This window comes from Aspergillus lentulus, assembly GCF_001445615.1.
Source record: "Aspergillus lentulus DNA, contig: Alt08, strain: IFM 54703, whole genome shotgun sequence".
In the NCBI taxonomy this organism is placed as follows: domain Eukaryota; kingdom Fungi; phylum Ascomycota; class Eurotiomycetes; order Eurotiales; family Aspergillaceae; genus Aspergillus; species Aspergillus lentulus.
In genome coordinates this window covers 1,960,970-1,983,215 of record NW_028322118.1, presented here as the reverse complement: position 1 = coordinate 1,983,215, position 22,246 = coordinate 1,960,970, and the positions used below count along the sequence as shown (strand labels likewise).

Here is a 22,246-nt window from a genome sequence, read left to right as displayed (position 1 = left end):
AACGCGGAAGACGCGTGATAATACCTATCAATGCAGCTATGCAGACATCACAAGTAGAACATCGATCAAGATCAACCGCATCCTGCAGGTAGAAAATAAATGTCCATGGCAGAAGCAGCGCATTCATGTCACCGGAAAAATCGGTGACGGTGTAAGTCGTAAGAGTAACAAGACTAGGCAACTATGGAAGCGAATTGGAGAAAACACATGAGATGAAACAGACAAACTCAGGGGGTATCATGATGAAAGGGGCAATGCTTGCGTCGGACGAGTGAGAGCGATGAGGTATGTGAAGCCCAAAAAAGGTAAAGGTAAAAGAATTTACCCGACCAGTGCAACCAGTTATACAAAGCTCCAGCCCAACGCCGATAAAGAAAGCAGAAATCGACTGAACCATCCGTCCCATAGCGGTGTGGCAACGAGAGAGGAAAGAAGAATGACGAACGAGTTAAGGCTGGAACCTTAACCGGAACTGTCTTCCCCTGCCTTCTTCTCGGACCTTGTATAGAAAGCGAGCGATAGCTTCCTGCTCGGCCAGCGCGGCGCTGTTGAAATGCTTGCGGACGGCTGTCGCCAGCTGGGACTTGCTCACACGGCCCTGGCGAATGGTACGATTCAGTGCGGTTTTTCCTTCTGGTGGTCCGAGTCCGTGGTCCTTGCGATTGTGGGTACGGCCGGTGATGCCGTTGGTACCATTCGCTTCATTTTGCTGCTGGAGCTTAGCACGTTGGGCGGCGATGGAGGTGGGAGAACGGAGGCCGATGCCTTGAGAGAGGAGGATGCGGGAATAGTCGCTGGAGAAGGCGCTGGGGCAGGAGAGTTTGTAGGCGTGGCGGTAAGAGTGGAGGAAACCGAGGGACATTTCGGACCATTGGATCTAAGCCAGGTAGTCACAAGTTAGCAGGCTGGTTCAGACTCGGATGGACAAGACAATTCGCGATGATACCTTTGGTAGATCATCTGCCTGGTCGCCTGGATTGGCGGGGGCACTGGTGACGTTGGCAACGGCTGTAGAGACCTTGACCTCACGACTAGAGGCTGAACTCAGCGCCAATGAGGTTCCGGCCACCTTGCGGCCCTTTGTAGCGGTTGACTTTTGTTCTCTAGTGCCATTGGATGCTTCCGATCGAGAGTCATCCTGGACACCTGCGGTTCGCTGTCGCGGAGGGGCCATTTGGGGGGAAAGAGAAAGGAATGTGAGAGGAGAAAGGAGATTGTACGGCAACAAAGATATTCGTCTGATTGAGCTATGGACAAGCAAAACGAGCTTGTCTTCAGGACAATCACAGAACGCAATCGAGAATCATGCTAGAACATCAACAAAAGCAGACCATCATCATTGCGTAGGATCGATTCTGAACGATAAAAAGAATGAACAGGAACCACTTCGGCTCTGACGCCGGGCGGCGACACGCGGCAGAATATCGAGGCGCGACATCTCTGGCTGTTTTAGGCTTAGTAGCTGAGGGTTAGTGACGGCATCAGCCCTAATTATGTGACTCATCGATAGTCATCATGAGCATATCGAGAGTACATATGAAGTGTCAGATTCAATTTGTCGCATTGCGAACAGTGATCAGTGGTGGAGTTGATCCTAAGAAGAAGCTGGAGCATAAGACATAAGACTGAGAGAGTTGTGGGCATGACGCCGGCTGAAGCTGATGATTAGGGTTTTGTTCAGGCGCACGTGAAGTGGCGCTATCTTGGGCTTGGAGTATCATTCTCCTTGTTCATCAAGAAGTTGAGAGGGACTAATGTCTACAAAGAGGTGTACCGAGTACGCTTGGATTTGCAATTTCAATCTGCAGCAAAAACACGGCAGTCGACTGCTCATCGTGACGTGGTGTACCGCATTCGATACAGAGGCTCAATCATTTTCGTGACTTGCGGTGCTGCCTGATGAATTGATAATGTCGAGACCTGTTGCTCACCGCTATATTTGCGTTTGCTTTGGATCCCCAAAGAGAAGGTCAAGACGAGGAGCAGAAGGTCAATTTTGGCGGCACGTGGTGCCCGAAGCAATTGAGTCATTTCTCGCGAATCGGGGAGCCCGATTCCAGACATTGACTTCTGAAAGTTCAACCCCTGAATCCGGAATAGTTACAAGATTACCTAAAATGGTAAGCTCAGCTGAGCCTACGGGGAGAACAGGATTAGACCCCCAATACACAGCCTAAGTAAATCTTGCTAGCGGAGAACTATCGGTTGACAATAAATTTCATCGACCACCGAGATTGCCTCAGACCACCACGGGATCGGGACAGACTCGGCAAGTTAAAGAAAATTTTTCGAAGACATTCGGGAAGAAGATGCCGGAGGAATACCGGTAGAGTACTAGAACATGAATCGTTTAGTTAGGTAGGGGGTTCTCTCCAGTCTAAAGAAGGAAAAGAGACGGGGGAAAATTCCTCTTCACCGAGGAACCTCTTTGGTCTCTGAGTCGCTGACTGTCTCCGGATCTTTTCCTTCTTTAGGTGCCACTAGTTTAAATATGGAGTAGTGGTCTCAGAAAATGGTATGGTATGGAAAAATAAAATACGGCATGTGGGCTGGAATTCTCTCCAGGTACTGCGGAGAGGGGACCCCTCCAAATTTGGTAGTCGCATTCGCAATTCGCCCCGGCCTGGGAAAAGACCGGCTTTTCCCCGAAATCATCCGATCCCAGCTGAGCTGGCTTTGGATCTGTGATCTCAATGTTGATTCTAGTATGAACTCTGTACCAAGCCTTGTAAATCGTAATAGTACTCAATTCTACAAGAGGTACTCTGTTATAGTTCTTTCCAGTGCTGTACTGCAGAAAACACAGTGATATCAAATTGCACTCTAATTTTCGCTCGTACCACTGATCAAGGATTCTGGAGCGGGAGATTGCCGTCTAGAAGGCCGCCACTTAGGTAGGCCCATGTCTCGACTCCTGGACTAGCTGCAAATCATTGACATGACGCAATATCCGGTCATTGTCCGGTCCCTTTCCCTTTCTGTGTGTACCTACTTCGTGTACGGAGAAGAGAATCCCTTTTTATCACGGTATTTTTGATTCGAGGAGAACCAAAATCATGCAATCCCAACATATCTGCAGCTCTGTAGTCCTGTAGCTCTGCAGTATGTGAGCCCACACACTAAAGAATAATTAATTAATCTATCGTTCAGTCTATTGTTGTCTAGACTGTCAGGTACAGATTAAACTAGGGGACTCGGCGTGTCTACCCCATACTCCATCAACACGCTACTAAGTACTGCTAGTAATCAAGCTCAATTCAGGGATGCGGTGCGTCAGACATCTCATGTCCAATAATCTCTGAAAGTCGAAAATCAATAGTCGTTGGAAAATTCCGGCGGAGGTTGTAAACTGCTTTCAGGCGACGTGTCATCAGTTCCCGTCGGTCTTTACAGCGGGTTGTACCTCGCTGGGACCCTGGTAGATAGTTGCCAGCCGACCCTTTTGGTAAACTCCACGTCGTAGCGAGAACAAAATAAATGTCCATCACATGCAAATCATACCTTACTATCAAGTGTCAAATCATATTGTAACTGAGGTATGATGTTATGACGGACTACCTACGGAGTATCCTTAACTTTATGCTTAGTCTTTTGGTATTTACATAATGCGTTGCATGGGGTGGAGGAACTCCGGCAACTTTAACTGCAGGGGGAAGGTGTACCGGACGGGTTCGCCTCTTTCTCTCCCTTTTCGCCCGCCTCATCATCAGAGAACAATGAACTAATGAAGTGCGTTATCTCTGTCGGATAATCTGAGCTTTACTCCGCGTAATGTTCATCCAATGGACCCTTCTTCCACAGGACCAACCGACGAACTCCAGCTCGGATCCTCGATCTTAGCCGGAAATAAATTAAATCTATCTAGAGAATAAATGATAAGATCATGATCCTCCGGACTAAGAGGCACTGGCAGAAACGAAATTATCCGCCCCTGTGGCTCGCTGATAGGAAGAACACAAGCTATCTATTTCCACCAATTGCACCGTGTCCGCCTCACTGTCTATCGCCGAAAACTATCTAACCTCCTTAGTCATCATGTCCAGGCTTCGGAAGAACGGCCCCGCAACCTGGGGGCGGCTGCGAAGCCAGCGAGAGGAGCGTGTTACCGTCCCTGCAGGATGATTGGTTGAGCTTCTTGTTCCAGAAGCTGTGGGGACTTTTTCTCCCTTACTCTGTCAGTCTATTTTTTAATTCGCTGCCTTCTGAGCCTTGTGGGGCCCACCAAGTGCGTGGCCCAGATTGTCAAGAGCGTCGCTTTTGCGCCCTTCCGCAACGGATTGTAAAATTACAACCTTTGATTCGGCTGCAACTTTCAGAGGCAGAGAGCAATCATATTCTTAGATTCCACCGGGAGTTACGCCTTGCTGATAACACTGCCCAACTTGTAACTGATAAGCACCCTACCTAGACTTCTCAAGAGTTCAGTAATCCAGGCAGAAACCTATCGAATACTTTGGATGCATTCACCCAGTGTGTTATCAATAACTTTGATGTAATAAGCGACTATTCCCAATTCCGTGGCTCTTCCCCGGATTCCCGCCCCCCCCGCACACAGTCGCCAAGCCATCAAAATGTCACTGTTGTTACGATTACGGAATGCACAACGTTGCACTTCGTTTCTCCTTTTCAGAAGTCAGAAAAAATTGCTGATTGAGTGTAACCAAGGGGTTCGTGCTTGTCCCTTTTCCAGCTGAGACGCAGAGGACAGGCACATAAGCACTGTCAATGTCTCATATTTGACAACGAGAAGTCCAACCGCATGCTTCGATTGGCGATCAATCGGAGTCCTGCTCTCCTGAGCCTCGCTGACGCAAGCAGGTCGTATCACCAAGTCCGCGCCAGCGAGCACGTCATGACTTGCCGCTGGGCCATCCCCTTCTGAAAGTGATTACCTACGTCTGAAGGAATAGAGACCGCTGATGTGTCGCACAGTGACACTCTTACCAACAGTATCTCAAGGCCAGTACCCAATGAGCGATCAATTTCGAGAGCTCATCCGGTGCGATAACGACTTTCTTCCTCATTGGAGCTGCAGGAGCTGTGAGAACACCACTGGACAATCCGCCTCGTTCTCTGATGTAGTGCGGGGTGACCGGCATGAGGACGCATCCTCTTCAGCTTCTTCAGCGCTGAAGGATGAAGAGTGTCGTTGCTGATCACTGTGATGTCGATCTCATGCTAACTGGTCACGTCGATTCGCGTTATCTCTGCCTTGATTTTTGGAGTGAGATAAGGAGGATTTTATGTTGAGATATGGAAAAGGCGCTCTCGTGATGTATCTGGTCAACTGGAATTCCACCATATGGTCGCGTGCCTCGACCATTTACAAGATCATATTGATAACATCCATTATCAATAATGTGAACGGGGCTGGAGCACGCATGTAAATTATTGTGTCAGGTTGTCTGACATTTGCATTGTACCCCACCTTAGCAGAGTTAGGCAACACCAATGTAGTGGTTAGTTACCTAATGATCTCCCCAAGGCGCCCCTCATCTATTCAACAATCTAAGAACCCGTGGCTATTGGTCGGCAATCTATTTCCTGATCAAAAGTTCGTGAGACACGTGCATAAGCCAAATATGCGACTCTGGCGACACTGGGGCTGGGTTCTCAGCTACCAGTATGGACGCGCGTTGTTGGAGAAGCATCCTTTCTGCGGCATCAGAAGCTGCGACGCCGGATGAAAGATTGAGGGGAAGAAGGTCCTCAAAAATCACGACCACTGTTGTATATCGCGTTGCTGAAACGGGAAGGATGATCGAATTTACTAACCGAATTACCCAAAAATTTCACCCCGGATTGATGTGCTCTTACTCCGCATCAATCCCATATTGAACAATGCGCATGTTATCTGCTAATATATTGCGCTAATGGATATGGCGAGAGACTCAAAAATTCATAGTGTGCAGTGTACTAATATTACTACAGTAGCGCATGCGCCCAATGTTCCAGGTATCTCCATTCCGTTCCAAGTATATCCGTGGGCAGCCCTCAGGCATTTTGTCATGAAGCCCGGTAAATCATAATAGGCCGAGAGGAAAGGTGGTTATTGCTGGGCCACTTCGCTGCGTTGGAAAGACGGATAACGGCTCGAAGCCTCGAACAGCTTAACAGTACGTATTTGCTTGGATCAATTTGAAAGTCAAGAAGTGTCTGAAGGCATGATCGATGACCTTGAGCGGCGTTTGTCACTGATCACTGATGAACCGAGTCATTAGATAAGAACTCGCTCATGGAGACTTCTTCAAAAGCTGGGAGTCAGAGGGAAGGGGGAAGAATAGAAATACGTATATTCAATATCACAACCCAGGCCCGTGATATGATCAGCAGTACGGAGTGCTTAGAGGATTCTCATTAGTATCCATCACATAATATCATCACCAATTCAAAAGGAAAGAAAAAGCAAAATTGAGTAGTGTAGATCATCAGTACAGATCAAGGCGGGGAAGATCTCTCCAGATAACCGCGTAAAGTCCGACATTTTCCCACAATGAGCGAATTAGGAAAGTGTACGAGAGTTGAGTCTTATGATCGCTAACCCCGTCACCATATCATTCCAGTTTCTGTAAAATTCATAGCCGCGGAGAAATTGCGCCTTTCCCTCAAACGGAATATCCGACAAATCAAATAGGTACATTGATCATTGATTTTTCGGCCATTCAGAACTCGTTGCAGCAGCTCGTGACAGGGTGTTCTCTACCCGTCCACAAGCCAAGCGAGCGATAAGGGCAACTTTTGTGGGATTTCCAGCTCATGATTACCAGGATAGGCAATTCATATCTAGTCAATTAACTCCGTCGGTCCGTCCACTCTTAGGTCGGCAAAATGCGGGAAATAGGAGCTCAATAGCAAATCCTGAGGTCGTACCTGCGTTCTACTCCCGGTCCCAGCTCAGCTCTATCTAATCCACTTTGCGGGTTCTAGGTTAGCATCTCTGCGAGTAAAATGATCATCTAAAATCATCTAAAAATTGGGAAACGGAAGGTCCACGAGGCCAAGAGAATCTTTCTGATAGGATAGACTCGGCTTTCTGCCAGTAGTGATCCGCGAGAGTCTCCAGTCCACATAGTAAAGACCTTGATAGCTGGCTGCCGGGCTTGTGCCGGAGCTTTCCATTGAACAAGATGACCAGACCAGTAGAACATCAAAACAGTAGTGCTCCGGATTGCGCATGTCCATGCATAGATTGTGACATCTGGATACTCATGGTCAACCACACAAAATACATTATCAACAGGAATAATTCTTGGCTGTACTGTTGTTGCCAGCTGATGCCGGCCCGGTTGCCGAGATGTTGCCATCACTATCAGGGGTTGACTCCGTGATTCACCCCACCATTCTCCATACCTCAACCCCCAACTCGGCAACTTTAGTTGCAACGACCATAGTGTGGGATGGACCGAAGTTCACCTCGATTTTTACGGAATACAAACCACCATGAGGCCAGTGCTGGAAAATTGCGAATTTATCTGCTCAAGTAGGACGTCTGGACACATCATACATGGCTTCGGAGCACTGAGACTGCAAGAATTAACCAATGCAATTGAGAATGTCACTCTTCCCCGGCCCATTCAATACTGTTGAGGCCAGCTGGACCCTACAGTCCCAAAAGCAATAATGCAGTCATCCCAGTCCATAGCCGCCCCATCTATCCAATGATACCGCTTGATCAACATGAAGTTCTCTCAGAGATCTACCACTAGGAAACAGCTCAGACGGCTTCGTGCATATTGTCCAACTCCCTGGATTCACAACCATCAACTATTCGCTAAATTGCATCTTTGCCAAGCTGCTGGTCTACGCGGATTCGAGCCTTGCATACTCAGAATAAAAGACCAATTGTTCCAAGTATTGTTGCCTTTGAATTCACTTCTGCCTTGTATATGGGGTGTAAGTGCACTTCTTCCAACATTCTCTCTTCCCGAGTCTCCACGATCCAGTATATGGCGACATATTGAGTAGATCTGGCGAAGCGGAGGCAGATGTACTGCGAACTGATCTGGTGGCGCTTCTCACGGACACTTTCTGCCGGAAATTGTAACACACCCTTGCGGCTGGGCGGGGGTACTTTCCGACCACATGTATCCCTGGGGGGGCCTACCTGTTGGTTCTTTTGGAGGAACTACAGTACAGATAGCCATGCTACAACTATCAATGCACGGTATATAGGTTTGATTGGCATGTTGCCACTTTAAAGGAATAATATAAACCGCTGCAACGTTAATATAGAAGAGCAGCGGCTATTTAGGGAACGGAGAGTACGGAGGAGCTCCGCTTCAAAATTCTTGGGGCGTTCTTATCCGGTGCTGTATCCTAGGCCGGAGGTCTCTCCAGAGACTTGTCCAGAATCCACGGCCCCAGAAAGGGGAAATATACACGCTGTGAACTGCCAAAGCTGATGAAACCTCATCCGGGGCAATGTATTCCCGCGGATCTGGGGATTGCGGAGGAATGGTTTCCGAATTCCTCTTGTTTTGCTGTGGACTTTACAGACTATGATACAGAGTAGTATCGATTTACGATGAGATAGGTACTACCCCTCTGAGGTAGGGGCCACAAGGTGAAACGATGCAGGGTGTCTTTTAGAGAGGATGGTGTAGTACTAGTTCAGGGGTTGAGAAAAATTGTCTGGACCACTTGTTTGGCTGCAGCAATGCCAGGGTGTCAAGCCAAAGGGCCGAGATGTGGACTCATCTAACTAACTGCAGAGGATTACCAAAGGTAGCAGATTATGCATATGAATATGATAATTCCTTGTTGCTTAACCACAATAGTAAGGTAGAATTTGGCTTGTGTCATAGCTGAAACCAGTCATTCCCCAGGCCGAACATTGTAACAACCCTCGGCCAGTTTGTATTCTTTGAGCCACGGCACTATCGAAACACTCTTGCCTCGGGCCTGTTGTTGTTCAATCCATATGATCTATGATCTGAATGACTATGAAGTATGGAGAAGCATATGCGGTGCCGTAACTGCCGACCGCACCCCTTTGGAATGGTGAGGCTGATGCAATGCTCCAGCTTCACCGCAGTACCTTAGTAGATGCACAAAGCGGTCATTCCGGCTTATTTTCGTGCTCCCAACTCAGCCCGTGGATGTGGGCAGAACAGCCACATCTGATGATGAATTTATGAGGTATTGGGTCTCGCTCACTTATCGTATGACTGTGCCAGATTGCACCTGCGCTTCCTTGAGACTTACGCAACCTATGATCACTGCCATCCGTCACGCCGGGGATGCTGTTGCTTTTCTATTTGACCTCTCCATTGCTTTGGCTGGCTACTTTCACTTATCTTTGGAACAGCCCGTTATCCAACCATCGACCGCTCATGGGCGATCAGCTGGTCTGGACTGGGCGGTTCGCCAAGTTCCTCAGCTTCCCCGGTCCTATTTCTGCCCCCAGACATGAGACAAGCAAATTTTGGGGGGAAAGGCTCTGGGAGCATGGAGGTATGATAGGTAGACTAGACATGGAAATTCTTGGTGGTCGTCATCACCTCATTCCCCCATCATCGTCATCATCGCGTCCCAAGGTAATTGAGTCATAGCTGATCCTTTCAAACTATGAAAAGCGAAGTTTGGGGGAACATAATAATAATCACTTTAGTCACTGTCCACTCTCACCCTTCATATGATACCTTATTGTCCAAAAATGAGCTTATCACATGGATCAATTGCCCATTTTGATTGATGTACAGATGATCGCGGAATTATTTCAGCGCGCCCCGTCGCTACTACGTACTAAGATACTACCTAATAGCAAGCTAGTAGCTACTATGTATCTACTTATTGATCCCTTCAGGTGTTTATCTGTTTGTTTACCTATCGAGGATATTTCTCCAGATTATCCGCGATAGCCGGAAGCTCATGCTGAGTGTCAGATCTCAGACCACTAATAGTGAGTATCAAGTATCTAGCTATTATTATTGCTGTCAAGCGTCAGCCTATTCCACAGCCACCTCCGTATCTGCTATGAATATTACAGGTACCGATTGGGTTACACCACCATAAATGCTGCATACTGACCGGCTGACTAACCATGGCTCCCTGTACTCCGTACGGGGCACGCACTTCTCCAGGTCACACAGCCACTTCTGCATTTTCTTCTCCGTAATCCTTATCGACCCTAGGCCGCCCCACATTCTGGGTTTTCCTCGCTGGGAAGAGATACGTAAAAGGCTTTTTCCTAACACACTGTGCGTGGTCGAACCAAAAAGACCAACCACTAGGTAAGATATGCAACGATTAAGTACTCCGCGCAGTCATCTCAAATTTTGTCGCTGGCTAGAGAGAAGCGATAGGGAGATACAGTAGGCGCAAAGGGAAAGAAGAGAAAATTCGCAAATAATTTTCCACAGGATATCCAAGAAAGGTTGATAGTCTGAAGGATTTTGTACGGTGAGCAGAGCTGATCCAAGCACGTTTTCTTTACCAGTACGGAGTATCTCCCTTTTTGATTTTCATTACCATTATTTTCTTTTTTTTTCTTTCTTTTATTTTTTATTCTTTCCATTTTGCCGCCCCGAATTTTTGCACCCCACACAAAAAGTACGTTTCTTTTTTTTCTTTTTTCTTTTTTCTTTTTCTTTTTTTTTTCCCTTTTTTCTTTTTCACCTCATTTTTTTTTTTCTTGGTCTCCGATTCCGATAAACCCCCCTCCATTCTATACTCGCTTCTGCTTTTTCTCCCCTCCTGAGTCTCCATTTCTCTCTTCTTCCCCTCCATTCCTTATTATTCTCTTCCGGCTGTTCCTTTTTATTCCCCTTCTCTCTCCCCCAGACCAACTTCTCCAGACTTTTTTTTCCCTCCTCATCTTTCTTTCGACTCTCATCTCTTTGACTTCACCTACTCGGCTCACCACAAACTGTCAATCCCGGCTATCCTTCCGAATCCGGGTTCGCTATCAGAACACAACAGACCTTCACTACATACCACATCCCTATCGTCGGGCATCATTGGTTTTGATTCTGTAGTAGAATTGAAATCCGTGTCAAGCGTCGTCATTCCGTCTCGCAAGGCTCGTGATACTCCTTGCGGTATTCTTGGGTTATCTCCCTTGCCAAGGTCGACTCTGGGGCGTTATCGGCTGGGGATCGACTTCCCGGATTAGCCTGAACCCCTGTCGCGATCAGCGCAACTTGGCCTCGGCTTTTTCTATCCCTTTGGATCGTGTTAATATATTAACACTGGTTCCGACTCATCTTTGCTCTCTTCGACGTTGAACTAGTTCAAGCGTCACATGCCGCCACCAGCTTCCTCTATGGGTTTTTCTGATCTACTGAACCCTCAGAACCCAGAGTCAACTCCTTCGACACCTGCGAACAAGTCATCGGCTCCCTCCACCCCATCATCTGGACAGTCGAACTCGAACATGGCCTCCTCTGTAAGCCTCCTGCCTCCCCTGATGAAGGGAGCGCGTCCGGCGAACGAAGAGCCCCGTCAGGATCTTCCCCGACCTTACAAATGTCCTCTGTGCGACCGCGCATTCCATCGTCTGGAGCATCAGACCAGACACATTCGCACACACACCGGCGAGAAGCCGCACGCCTGCCAGTTCCCTGGTTGCACAAAGCGCTTCAGTCGATCTGATGAACTCACACGCCACTCGAGAATCCATAACAATCCAAACTCGAGACGCAACAACAAGGCCCAGCACCTGGCCGCTGCCGCCGCCGCTGCCGCAGCAAATCAAGACAATGCTTTGGCCAGCAACACTGCGTCAATGATGCCACCTCCCAGCAAGCCCATCACACGATCTGCGCCTGTCTCGCAGGTTGGCTCTCCTGATATCTCTCCCCCTCATTCGTTTTCCAATTATGCGGGCCACATGAGATCGAATTTGGGACCTTATGCTCGCAACAGCGAGCGTGCATCTTCGGGCATGGACATCAATCTGCTGGCTACGGCCGCTTCTCAGGTCGAGCGTGATGAACACTATGGATTCCACAATAGCCCGCGCGGGCATCATATTTTCGGCTCGCGTCATCACAACAGCAACCGCCTCCCATCGCTCTCGGCGTACGCTATCTCCCAAAATATGTCGCGCTCACACTCGCACGACGAGGACGATATGTACTCGCATCGCGTCAAGCGTTCGAGACCCAACTCTCCCAACTCCACAGCTCCCTCTTCACCTACATTCTCTCACGACTCTCTTTCTCCTACCCCCGACCACACTCCGCTGGCGACGCCTGCTCACTCTCCGCGGTTAAGGCCCCTCGGTACCAGCGAGTTACAACTCCCTTCAATTCGTCACTTGTCACTTCATCATACACCCGCCTTGGCTCCAATGGAACCGCAACCCGAGGGACCCAATTACTACAGTCCTACTCAGCCCCATGTTGGTCCTAGCATCAGTGACATCATGTCGAAGCCTGACGGGACGCAGCGCAAACTCCCCGTTCCCCAGGTACCCAAGGTGGCCGTCCAGGACCTGTTGAGTCCTGGCTTCACATCAGTGTCGTCCTCGGCCAGTAACTCCATCGCCGGCGGTGACTTAGCGGACCGTTTCTAGTCCGGCTGAGTCTACATGATATCTCATGTGTACAAAAAAGCGGGTTTTCACTCATTCCAAATTTTCATGTGCGTCACGAAATGAATAGACTTGTGCATTTACAGGGTGGTTTCTGGGCATGACAGGTGTCGGCTGGACGGTGTTTCTTCTCTACTTTTCCTCATTTCTTGAATTTTCTTGCAGGGCATCACTACTCTATAGACTGGCGGACTCCGTGGCTCTTCTTAATCTTTTTCTTCACTCCCTTTTTGCTTCTATCAACCATGTCTGTCTGAAACTGGCTTTTCAGCCGTTATTCACTATGTTCTCCTCTCCAAGGCTACGGCCTTTCTGTGAATAATATGAATCGTACCATGTCAAACTTTTCCTCTCTTCCCCTCTTCCATTTGTGAAATAGATCCAAAATGGTACTGAAATGGGTAGCACTGTTTCGAATCACGCTCATTCCCGCTCTATAGTCCGTAGGTCGAGCATCGTTCCGGCTACATCCCTCGATAAATCCCCGGTTCAGGACTGGCTACAATGTGATTCTATCGGAATCTGCATGTGATGGATCTCGACCAGGGCCTCGAATCGTTCAAGTACGGTACCTTGGCTATCTTACCTTAAGGGTTTAAGCAGGAACCGAACCAGCGTATGAAAATCGGCCAATTTGTCTCCGTCTTTCCGTTTGATTTGCATTTTTCGGTTAGACCTGGAGAGATCACTTACATAGTATTCTCCAAGTAACTCCGGCTGACTTCAATAATGAGGACACGGCTTCTGAAATGCGATTGGTGAGTTCAGTCACGCCATGGTGATCATCCCATGTCCCGTTCTAGGTCGTTATCATGGCTTTCTCAAGAAGGGTCTACTCCCCTTTCAAGTTAGTCAGAGGACGCTGCCATATATTGAAGTTCCCCAAGGAAGCCAAGACAGTCGCTTGACTTAATCGACCAACATCCTGATGGCCTGATGTCTGCAAATCATAGCCGACGTTTCTGTCGTTCTCGCACGATTTCGTCAGCCCAACGCGAGAACGTGGCTCCAGTGCGCTACCCTGAATTTATCGGGCCTTTCCAAGGTGGCTAGTATTACTCAGGCAGGTTTGCTCTTTGCGCCTAGAGCGACTGCTACATAATTCCCCTGTTAGCGTTCGAATTCGAGAGAAGGGTACTGTATCTTTTTTCAGTCATTTCCCATAATCTACCTTCTCCTCTTTCCTCTTCTTCTTCTCCTGCTTCTCGACCAGTTGGCTCCCCCCGCTACGATGACTATTGAGGCTCTAAAATCAATGATGGCCGGTGATTACCCCACCCAGATCTCCAAGATCTAAAATCGGAGGAGTTCCCGTGAGGAGTTGTCGCGCGATAGTGCGAGGTATCGCTTCTGGGTTTCCGTCAGAAAAATCAAAAAAAAAAGTATCGATCTTCTTCGCGCTCAGGGGAATCTGGAATGGGGGGAGACACGCCTGCTCTCTCTCGTCGATTCTCACAGACGCTTATTGTATCTCAGATACCAAAGGTAACGAGTGTCTCTCCCCCGCTAGGTCAATTCTTTTCATTTCGCGAACCCCTCAGTCTGATCTGGCTGCGTCTGGGAATGAAATGATGAAAAAAAATAACGGTCGCAATCAGGCGCTGGGGTCCTCCTTCACTCCATAGTTCCAGACTAAATAAATGACAGCAGGACCGCTTCAGCTGTCGTCCGGATTGTGTCGAGTCCAAGTGTTTGATGCCTGGGACGTCTCGCGGGGGTTCGCTCAGTAACCTCAACCCTCCGAATACTCTCAACGCAGAAAAGAGAGCCAGCAGCCACAGTAATCGTGCAAACATGGTCAAATCCACGGCTTCATTGGATGCAGTCCCGTCCCTATCAAGTGACGCGGCGTCTGCCTCTGCATCATCATCCAGCGTGTCCGTGGACACTGGACTGGCCTCCGAACTCGCTCGCCATGAAATCCTCCAGGACGACGGAAACGGGGCTCTCGTCGTGCCTTTGCGCCCCCCGCACCGCCGCCAGCATACCTACATATGCCTCTTCCACGTTCTCGACTGCCGTGAGACTTTCGACGACGCCGATCTGTGGAGGACTCATGTTCTCAGCCACTTCCGGACTCACGAGCCACCTACAACGGCCCGGTGCCCATTATGTCCAGGAGAAAGGTTCAACGACGCTCCTGACCGGAGGGCCTGGGACCTCATGCTCGACCATGTCGATGTGGCTCATTATCAGCAAGGTCAAACGTTGGCGGGCAGTCGGCCGGACTTTGACCTAATGCAATACCTGTACCGTTTACGAATCATAAGTGTTGATCAATTCAAGGTGATGCAACTTCCACCGCCGCCGACGAGTCCCGCGTATCATCGGTCTCAGGAGACGGTCAGGGCGAATATCGGCTCTTCGGATGAGCCATACTGCGCTCCATACAGTCGAAGGAGGGAACAAAGAATGCGTGGTCAACATCGAGGTGTCAGTGTTTCATAGACTGTCTATCGGACCATCGTCCTGTGGTCAGGCGCTTCGTTTAGACTCGCCAGGAGGTCTGGTGGAGCGGAGGAAAGAGGATATTTTCGTCTGGGCTGTTCAAGATCCTTCATAAGTTCGCCCTCTCTGACTAAGAATGCTTCTCAACGCTCAGATATTTGTTGGCTTGCTCCTTTTACCTAATTTATGTGGCGTTTTGTTCTGTCGGGATCATCCATTGGGGAACCGTACCTGGTCAGGCGGGATGCTATAAGCACGATGCCTTAAGGTACCTTCTTAGTATATATCAGGGCTTTGATGATTTTGTTTTTTGTCCATAGGCTCAACCTGCGCCTTTGTGTTGATATGTTCTGATATTGAGTGTTTTCAAGGAGTGGACGGAAGCAAGCAGAAATCACATGTTAAGAAGTCATACTGACAAGTGTCTGGACACGGAAGTGACATATCATCTCAGTATCTGTCAAGAAGAGAGACGGTGAGCACCAGATTCAGATGTATCTCATGAATATGGGCTCGATCAAGCACTCAATAGATGCACGGAAATATGTTATCTATTAGGCTGCTCTTGTTGTTTTTTTAACTGAATCTGCGCACTGTTGTCTGTTCTGAGGTTATTGTATTGGAATCTGTATATCACATATCTTCGTGATCTTTGTCTCTGTGAGTGTCCGTAGCTCTTTCTTAATCCCTCGATGCTGTCCTAGCAAAATATATCGCGATGAAGTAGCGCTCATTGACCTCATGGTGACACCGAGTATCGACACCTTCAAGGGCACAGATAATAGATAATATATATCCAAAATATGTATGAGATCCTTATATATGAGGTTCAAAATGCCATGAATCCTAGTTACAGAGTGGTATCCATGCACCAATGTCTCGTTGCTAGTAGTATGTCGCTGACCCAACTGGAGCAGTAGGTTCAAAGAATCAAACAGGACAAACTTATCACCCACTTCCACCTTGCGATCTCCGATCAATAGACGGTAATTCGCGGTCAAGTGCCTAACAGCTCGACATCATTTCATACATTTTTCTCCTCAAATCCTCCCCCGCCGCAGAATGACAAGATTCTGCGAACTCTTCTAATCTGAATTTGTCCCACCAAGGCTTCATCAAGCCTTTCCGCCTCAACCCACACACGACTCTGTCGCTCCGCAAAACGACTCATCGCTTTCATTGCGCCATCGGATAAGCATGGAGAGACTCTCTTTGAACGATCCTCCCGCAGGCGCTCCGCGTGGAAATACACCGCAGTCATTCTCTCAGCAGAATAACATGCTGGGACCCTCTGCACCGATGACACAGGGTCCCCCACAATTACCCCCGCAGATGTTCACTACCGCCGCCCAATTGCTGGATTTGACAGATAGTACGTTGAAGTGATTCGCCTGATCGAAGAAATTGCGATAGTTGCGCGGGCCTGACTAACGCCTACATAAAGAGAAATTGGTTTTAGTGCTGCGCGATGGGAGAAAACTGATCGGCGTGCTCAGAAGTTGGGATCAATTCGGTATGATTCTGGACGGAAATGCAGGGCTTCTTTGACCTTGTTTTCAAATCAGCTAATCATGAGCCATGGCAACAGCGAACCTTGTCCTTCAAGATACCATTGAACGACTCTATGCTGGAAATCTCTACGCCGATATCCCGCGAGGCATTTTCCTAGTCCGGGGAGAGAACGTTTTGCTTCTGGGTGAAATTGTATGATTGACTGCTCTTCCTTTGGGCTACTTTGCCTCCTTGGTCTCTTTATTTGCTGACTTTCCGGTTTATAGGATCTCGACAAGGAAGACGATATTCCCCCTCATGTCCAGAAAGCGCCCTTCCAAGAAGTATTTGAATTAAAGAAGAAGGAGGACAGCAAGCGAAAAATCACGGACAAGAAGAGCCATAACAAACTCCAAAGTCTCGGATTTGAACCCGAGCACAGCGGGGAGATCCTATTTTAGCCGTTGACGTCGGATCCGCTTATGTTCGACCCCTCTGTGAATGCGTCGTTTCGTACGATGGCAAAAGACGCAAAAGATCGTTCTGTAAGAAATCACGGATTTCGTTTATATCGACGGCCGAGATCACAAGGCATGCCCTTCAACAACATTACGGGGGCAAGGCATCTCTTCTTGACTTTCTCGCCACACGACGACAGCACCGGAAGGGAATGAAAGGACAGAAACATGGGGAGGGTTAGACCCTTACGAAATGGAGCTGGGAGGTCTTCAAGTTAAAAGACAGCCGTTGCAGCCAATACATGGGATAAGGGATGTGAGATGCATATCTCCAATGATCCCGAGGCAAAAGCGATGTCTGATTATCTGTGTGTCCTGATACGACTTTTTGCTCTATACTTATACGCAGACATTGTGAGCCGGAAGACGTGGAGTTCATCGGCATGATTGGGTTCTGTTTTGAGATACCATGATAGCGAGACATGAGAGAACGCTTTCGAGTCATCTCATGTTTGGATCCTTGTTACGTCTACATCTTTAAACAAATCATAGCAGATATTACGAGTGATATACCTCTCTACTCTTTACCGAGTGTTCTTGATGTTATCGATAGGCCCGCCAAGAATCGCAGTACCCAAAATTTTGTTCGGACCACTAAAATCGTAGTAAAAAAAATCTCCGCATCCACCACTACCTCTTTTTTCTTTTGCAAGTCTCTACCCTCAAGACGACAAATATCGCGCCTTTCTGAACGACTTCTCAACTGCCCGTTGGTCGGTCCTTTCATCATGGCGACCCTGGCGGAGAAGCTCGAGAAGATCAAGTCTCCGAAGCTGCAGAATCAGCACCATGTATGTCCCCTCACAAGCTTTCCCTTCACCGACGTCCCCTCCCATAGCTTGCTAACGGACGAACCTTGTCATATTAATAGACGGCTGTGGTGCTCTCTGCGGTGGAAGATACACTTCGCGACCAAAAGGCAGACTTTTCCGCGACAGCTTATTTCGCAGCGCTTCTTGCGTTGTTGGCGCAGTCCGTGTCAGCTACTCAGGGTATTGTCAACAAAGATTTAGCAACCTCCGTCGTCTACCTGCTCGATATCACAACCGAATACGTCCCTGCGCCTATCCTCCGCTCGAAATTCTCTCAGATTCTCACCAGCCTTGCTCCCGCCCTCTCTCTGCCGGAAGTCGATGCTCCACTGCTGAGACCATCGATTGGCTGCCTCGAATCGCTGCTCATCGCCCAGGATGCTGCCTCATGGAACCTTCCGCACACACAAATTGGCCCGCGCCGAGCGATTGCAGGACTGTTAAGTCTGGCGGTGGACCACCGACCCAAGGTCCGGAAGAGGGCGCAGGAAGCTCTCATTAAGGTCCTCAAGAACCCTCCACCAAGCCCTTCGCTCGACCACCCCGCGGCGGACATGTGCGCAGAAACCGGATTGCGGACACTGGGTGATAGCATCGCCGCTGCGGCCAAGCATAAACGGGGCCGTCATGATGCGAATAGCCGGGAGAACCACGATCCCCTGGTAATCCACTCCCTCCAGCTGGTGAAGACGATCGCGACCGCATCGGGAGGCTGGCCGAGCAAGAAGATCGAGCCGCTTTGTGAGTTGCTGATGAATGCGTCTCGGTCCAGCAACGAGTTCATCACAATGGGTGCTTTTGAAGTCTTTGAAGTCATCTTCTCCAGCATGGCGGATGAGTTTTCGTCTTCGAAGCTGCCCCGTCTGCTAGACGCTATCTCCGAGCTGAAGCCCGCTCAGAACGATTCGCAGCTGCTCCCTCCCTGGATTGCGGTATTGTCCCGTGGATATGATGTGTCTGCGCAGATCAACCCAGAGGATACTTTTGAAAAACTGCCGGCTCTGTTTAACATGATTTCGGGCTACCTTGCCTCGCCTTCGATGAACATCCGCGTTTCCGCCTCGGAATGCCTGATCTCTTTTTTGGCCAACTGCATCCCCAAGAATGTCATACTCGAACCTTCAGTCTACGATGAAAAGACCCTCGAGAAGCTTGCCAAAGCTGCAAAAGACCTACTTTCCGTTAAGTACCAAGCAGCATGGGCTGAGGTGTTCAAGGTCTGCTCTGCAATGTTCGACAGCTTCAAATGGCGGTCTAGCCCGTTCCTTGACGATATTGTCAAGATAATTGGAGATCTGCGCAGTAATGAGTCGTTCCATGGGAAGAAGCAGGCTGACGAGGTCCTCGGCAGTGCTGTCGAAGCTATGGGCCCTGCCGCGGTACTGGAAATCCTGCCTTTGAACATAATTCATCAGAAGAATGGCCAGCCCGGTCGCGTGTGGTTTCTTCCGATTCTTAGAGACAGCGTTACCAACACCAATCTCGCTCACTTCCGCTCTGAGTTTGTTCCTCTGAGCGAAGCATTGTACCAGAAGGTCGTCGACTATGGGTCAGCGGAGAAGACCGTTGAGAAGAAGATTTTCGAGACGCTGGTGCAGCAGACCTGGGCCATCCTTCCTGGCTACTGCGAGCTTCCTCTAGATTTGGTCGAGGCGTTCGATCAAAGTTTTGCAGAGCTCTTGTCCAACGTTCTTTATAAACAAACCGAGCTGCGTGTTGACATATGCAATGCCTTGCAGACCCTAGTCGAGTCGAATCAAGCTATTTTGTCCATTGAGTCGGAAGAGGACGATCTGATTCTCCAGCGGAGGATCACAAAGGCCGCTGCGCAGAAAAACATCGCACACTTGGCTGGTTTTGCTAGCAATTTACTCGCTGTGCTGTTCAACGTCTACAGCCAGACGCTCCCGCATTACAGAGGCTACATTCTGCAGTGTATCAATGCTTATTTGAGTATTACCCCCGAAAAGGTCAGTCAGCTTCTATATCCAATCTGACGAATGCCATCAACTCACACGAATAACAGGAGCTCAATGAAACATTTGCACGCGTTACCTCTATGCTCGAGTCCTCTGTGGCATCAGAGCAGGAAGCAGCCAAGCAGGGCAATCAGCAGACCGGCTCTGGCGACAAGATGCCTCCTACATCTCACACCCTGATCGACTTGGTCATTGCCATGTCGATCTACCTGCCCCGCTCAAGCTTTGCAAGCCTGTTCGCACTTGCTGCAGCTATTTTGAATGGTCAAACGACCGATCAGCAGCTGATCAAGAAAGCATACAAACTAATTCCCCGGTTGGCCACCACGGAGACTGGCCGCACTGCTCTTCTTGAGCGCAGTGCAGAGCTGCAGGCTCTCATGCTCGCGACGGCAGACAAGACGCCAGCTTCTGCCCGTCGGGATCGAAGCCTAGCCATCTACGAGCTGATTACCTACCTCCCAACCTCTGATCTACACTTTATTCCTTCCATTCTCTCAGAGGTTGTTCTGGGTTGCAAAGAGAGTAACGAGAAAGCCCGGACAGCCTCCTTTGACCTTCTCATCCACCTTGCTAAGCGGACCATTGATTCCGACCGAAACCCCCCAGGAACTAAGATTCGCAACTCTCTGGTGCCTCATATGCCCAACGACGCCCCCGATGCCCCGGCAACAATCGAGGAGTTTTTCACTATGGTCTCCGCTGGGTTGGCTGGTAGCTCGCCGCACATGGTCGCTGCCTCCGTCACAGCCTTATCTCGGCTTTTCTTTGACTTTCATACTCAACTCGAGCCCTCGGTGCGCACTGACCTGGTCCAGACAGTGGAGTTGTTCCTTACAAGCAACAACCGGGAAATCGTTCGGTCCGTCCTCGGCTTCGTCAAGGTTGCTGTTGTCGTCCTCCCCGACGACGTTCTGCGTCCCCGCCTGAATACTCTAGTCCCCAACCTCATGGTTTGGAACAAGGAGCATAAGGGTCGTCTCCGCAGTAAAGTCAAGGGTATTTTGGATCGCTTGATCCGCCGGTTTGGTGCTCCTCTTATTGAAGGACTGGTCGGCGAGGCCGACCGCAAATTGGTGGTCAATATCCGGAAGCAGCGCGAGCGCCGCAAGCGCAAGAAGAAGGAAGGCGAAGGTGCCGGTGACGAAGACGAGGAGGAGGAGGAGGAGGCGGCCGACAACGCCGGCAAGGCCGCCTACAGCAACGCCTTCGACAAGGCCGTCTACGACTCAGATTTCTCCGATTCCGACGACGACGCCAGCGAGATCGAGGTCGACGAGCAAGGTAACACCCACGTTCGCGGCCGCAAGGGCAAGAAGGGCAAGCAGAACGAGCAGTACATCCGTGAGATGTCCCCGGAGGACAACCCGCTGGATCTGCTGGCTCCCGACGCGCTGGCCAGCATCTCTACGACCAAGCCCAGCGTCCGCTTCCTCAATACCGGGCCCGGCTCCCGGAAAAAGCATGCCGCCAAGTTCGGCCCGGACGGCCGCCTCCTCATTGGCGATGCAGAGAACGACGACGTCGACATGTCCGGTGCGCCTGGCGGCGACGGCGCCCCAGGCGAGAGCGGCATCAACGCCTACCTGGCCGCCGTCAGCGGACCAGACGCCATCCGCCGCGGCCAAAAGGGCCGTCTCAAGATGTCTCAGGCCCAGAAGAAGAAGAACAGCGGTGGAGACGGCATGGACCTCGACGACAACGACGACGAAGCCCCCGCCTCCTCATCCAACCATGGCAAAGGTCCGCAGTCGACCCGTCGCGGACTCGGAGTGCCCAAGACACATGGCCCCAGTGGCAACGGCCGGATCCAGAAACGGAGAAATCCTCCCAGGGGAGGAAGACAGAGCGGACGCGGCGGCATCCGTGTTGGGAAGAGACGGTGAATGTGACGATGAAGCGGGCTGCCTGCTTCGTGCGAGGCAACTGGCAGTATTTTTCAATGCTGATGTACGGAGTACGGGCAATGACCACATAAAACACTGGGATCTGGGTCTTGAAACATGAACATATGGTATTACTGCATCCTGCATACAGACAAAATATGGCAATTCTCTTTTTCTTTTCTCTTTCAGGGCGTACGACCTCTGCATTATCCGTTTCATCTCATTCGATTTTTCTTTTATCTGATGTCCTGTTTTCGGTCCGACTGGTATCTTCTATACCCTTTTCTATGCCTGTGCCTCATATGCAATACCACCTGTTCATTTCAGATAGATTGACGTACCCATCCTAAGCTGAAAGAACAATCCAAAAAGTATTCTTGACCCTACCTTTCACCAAAAGTCGAAATTCGAGTCCTGGAGATCTGACTCAAGCGGTGCTAAGTCTCTACAGGATCGGCCAGTGATTTATGTCCATAAGAACGTGGCCAAAGGAATTGATAGGTCACCAAAAACGGTAAGTAAAATAAGAAATCTAAGATATATTTCGTGGATTGATAGAATATGATGGGGAAGACTG

At 49.5% G+C, this 22,246-nt stretch overlaps 5 protein-coding genes across 5 annotated transcripts; 4 read left to right on the top strand and 1 right to left on the bottom strand.

Annotated features, from left to right (window-relative positions):
* Positions 1 to 448: 448 nt before the first annotated feature.
* On the bottom strand, positions 449 to 1,174 carry ALT_3900 (histone deacetylase complex subunit SAP30 Sin3-binding domain-containing protein; the record flags this gene model as incomplete). Its single annotated transcript, XM_033562446.2, has 2 exons — positions 449 to 877; positions 947 to 1,174. 2 exons carry the CDS (start codon positions 1,172 to 1,174, stop codon positions 449 to 451), a joined length of 657 nt encoding a protein of 218 aa, XP_033418337.1.
* Positions 1,175 to 11,242: 10,068 nt separating this feature from the next.
* On the top strand, positions 11,243 to 12,517 carry ALT_3899 (C2H2-type zinc finger protein; the record flags this gene model as incomplete). Its single annotated transcript, XM_033562447.2, has 1 exon — positions 11,243 to 12,517. The coding sequence occupies one exon, from the start codon at positions 11,243 to 11,245 to the stop codon at positions 12,515 to 12,517; it is 1,275 nt and encodes a 424-aa protein (XP_033418338.2).
* Positions 12,518 to 14,329: 1,812 nt separating this feature from the next.
* ALT_3898 (uncharacterized protein) lies at positions 14,330 to 14,983 on the top strand (the record flags this gene model as incomplete). The annotated part of the gene is made up of 1 exon (XM_033562448.2): positions 14,330 to 14,983. One exon carries the CDS (start codon positions 14,330 to 14,332, stop codon positions 14,981 to 14,983), a length of 654 nt encoding a protein of 217 aa, XP_033418339.2.
* A 1,197-nt stretch (positions 14,984 to 16,180) lies between these two features.
* On the top strand, positions 16,181 to 16,935 carry ALT_3897 (U6 snRNA-associated Sm-like protein LSm1; the record flags this gene model as incomplete). The annotated part of the gene is made up of 4 exons (XM_033562449.1): positions 16,181 to 16,355; positions 16,428 to 16,496; positions 16,572 to 16,687; positions 16,762 to 16,935. 4 exons carry the CDS (start codon positions 16,181 to 16,183, stop codon positions 16,933 to 16,935), a joined length of 534 nt encoding a protein of 177 aa, XP_033418340.1.
* Positions 16,936 to 17,720: 785 nt separating this feature from the next.
* On the top strand, positions 17,721 to 21,669 carry ALT_3896 (mRNA-binding protein RRP12; the record flags this gene model as incomplete). Its single annotated transcript, XM_089599653.1, has 3 exons — positions 17,721 to 17,783; positions 17,864 to 19,774; positions 19,831 to 21,669. The coding sequence occupies 3 exons, from the start codon at positions 17,721 to 17,723 to the stop codon at positions 21,667 to 21,669; spliced, it is 3,813 nt and encodes a 1,270-aa protein (XP_089455991.1).
* Between the last annotated feature and the right edge of the window lie 577 nt (positions 21,670 to 22,246).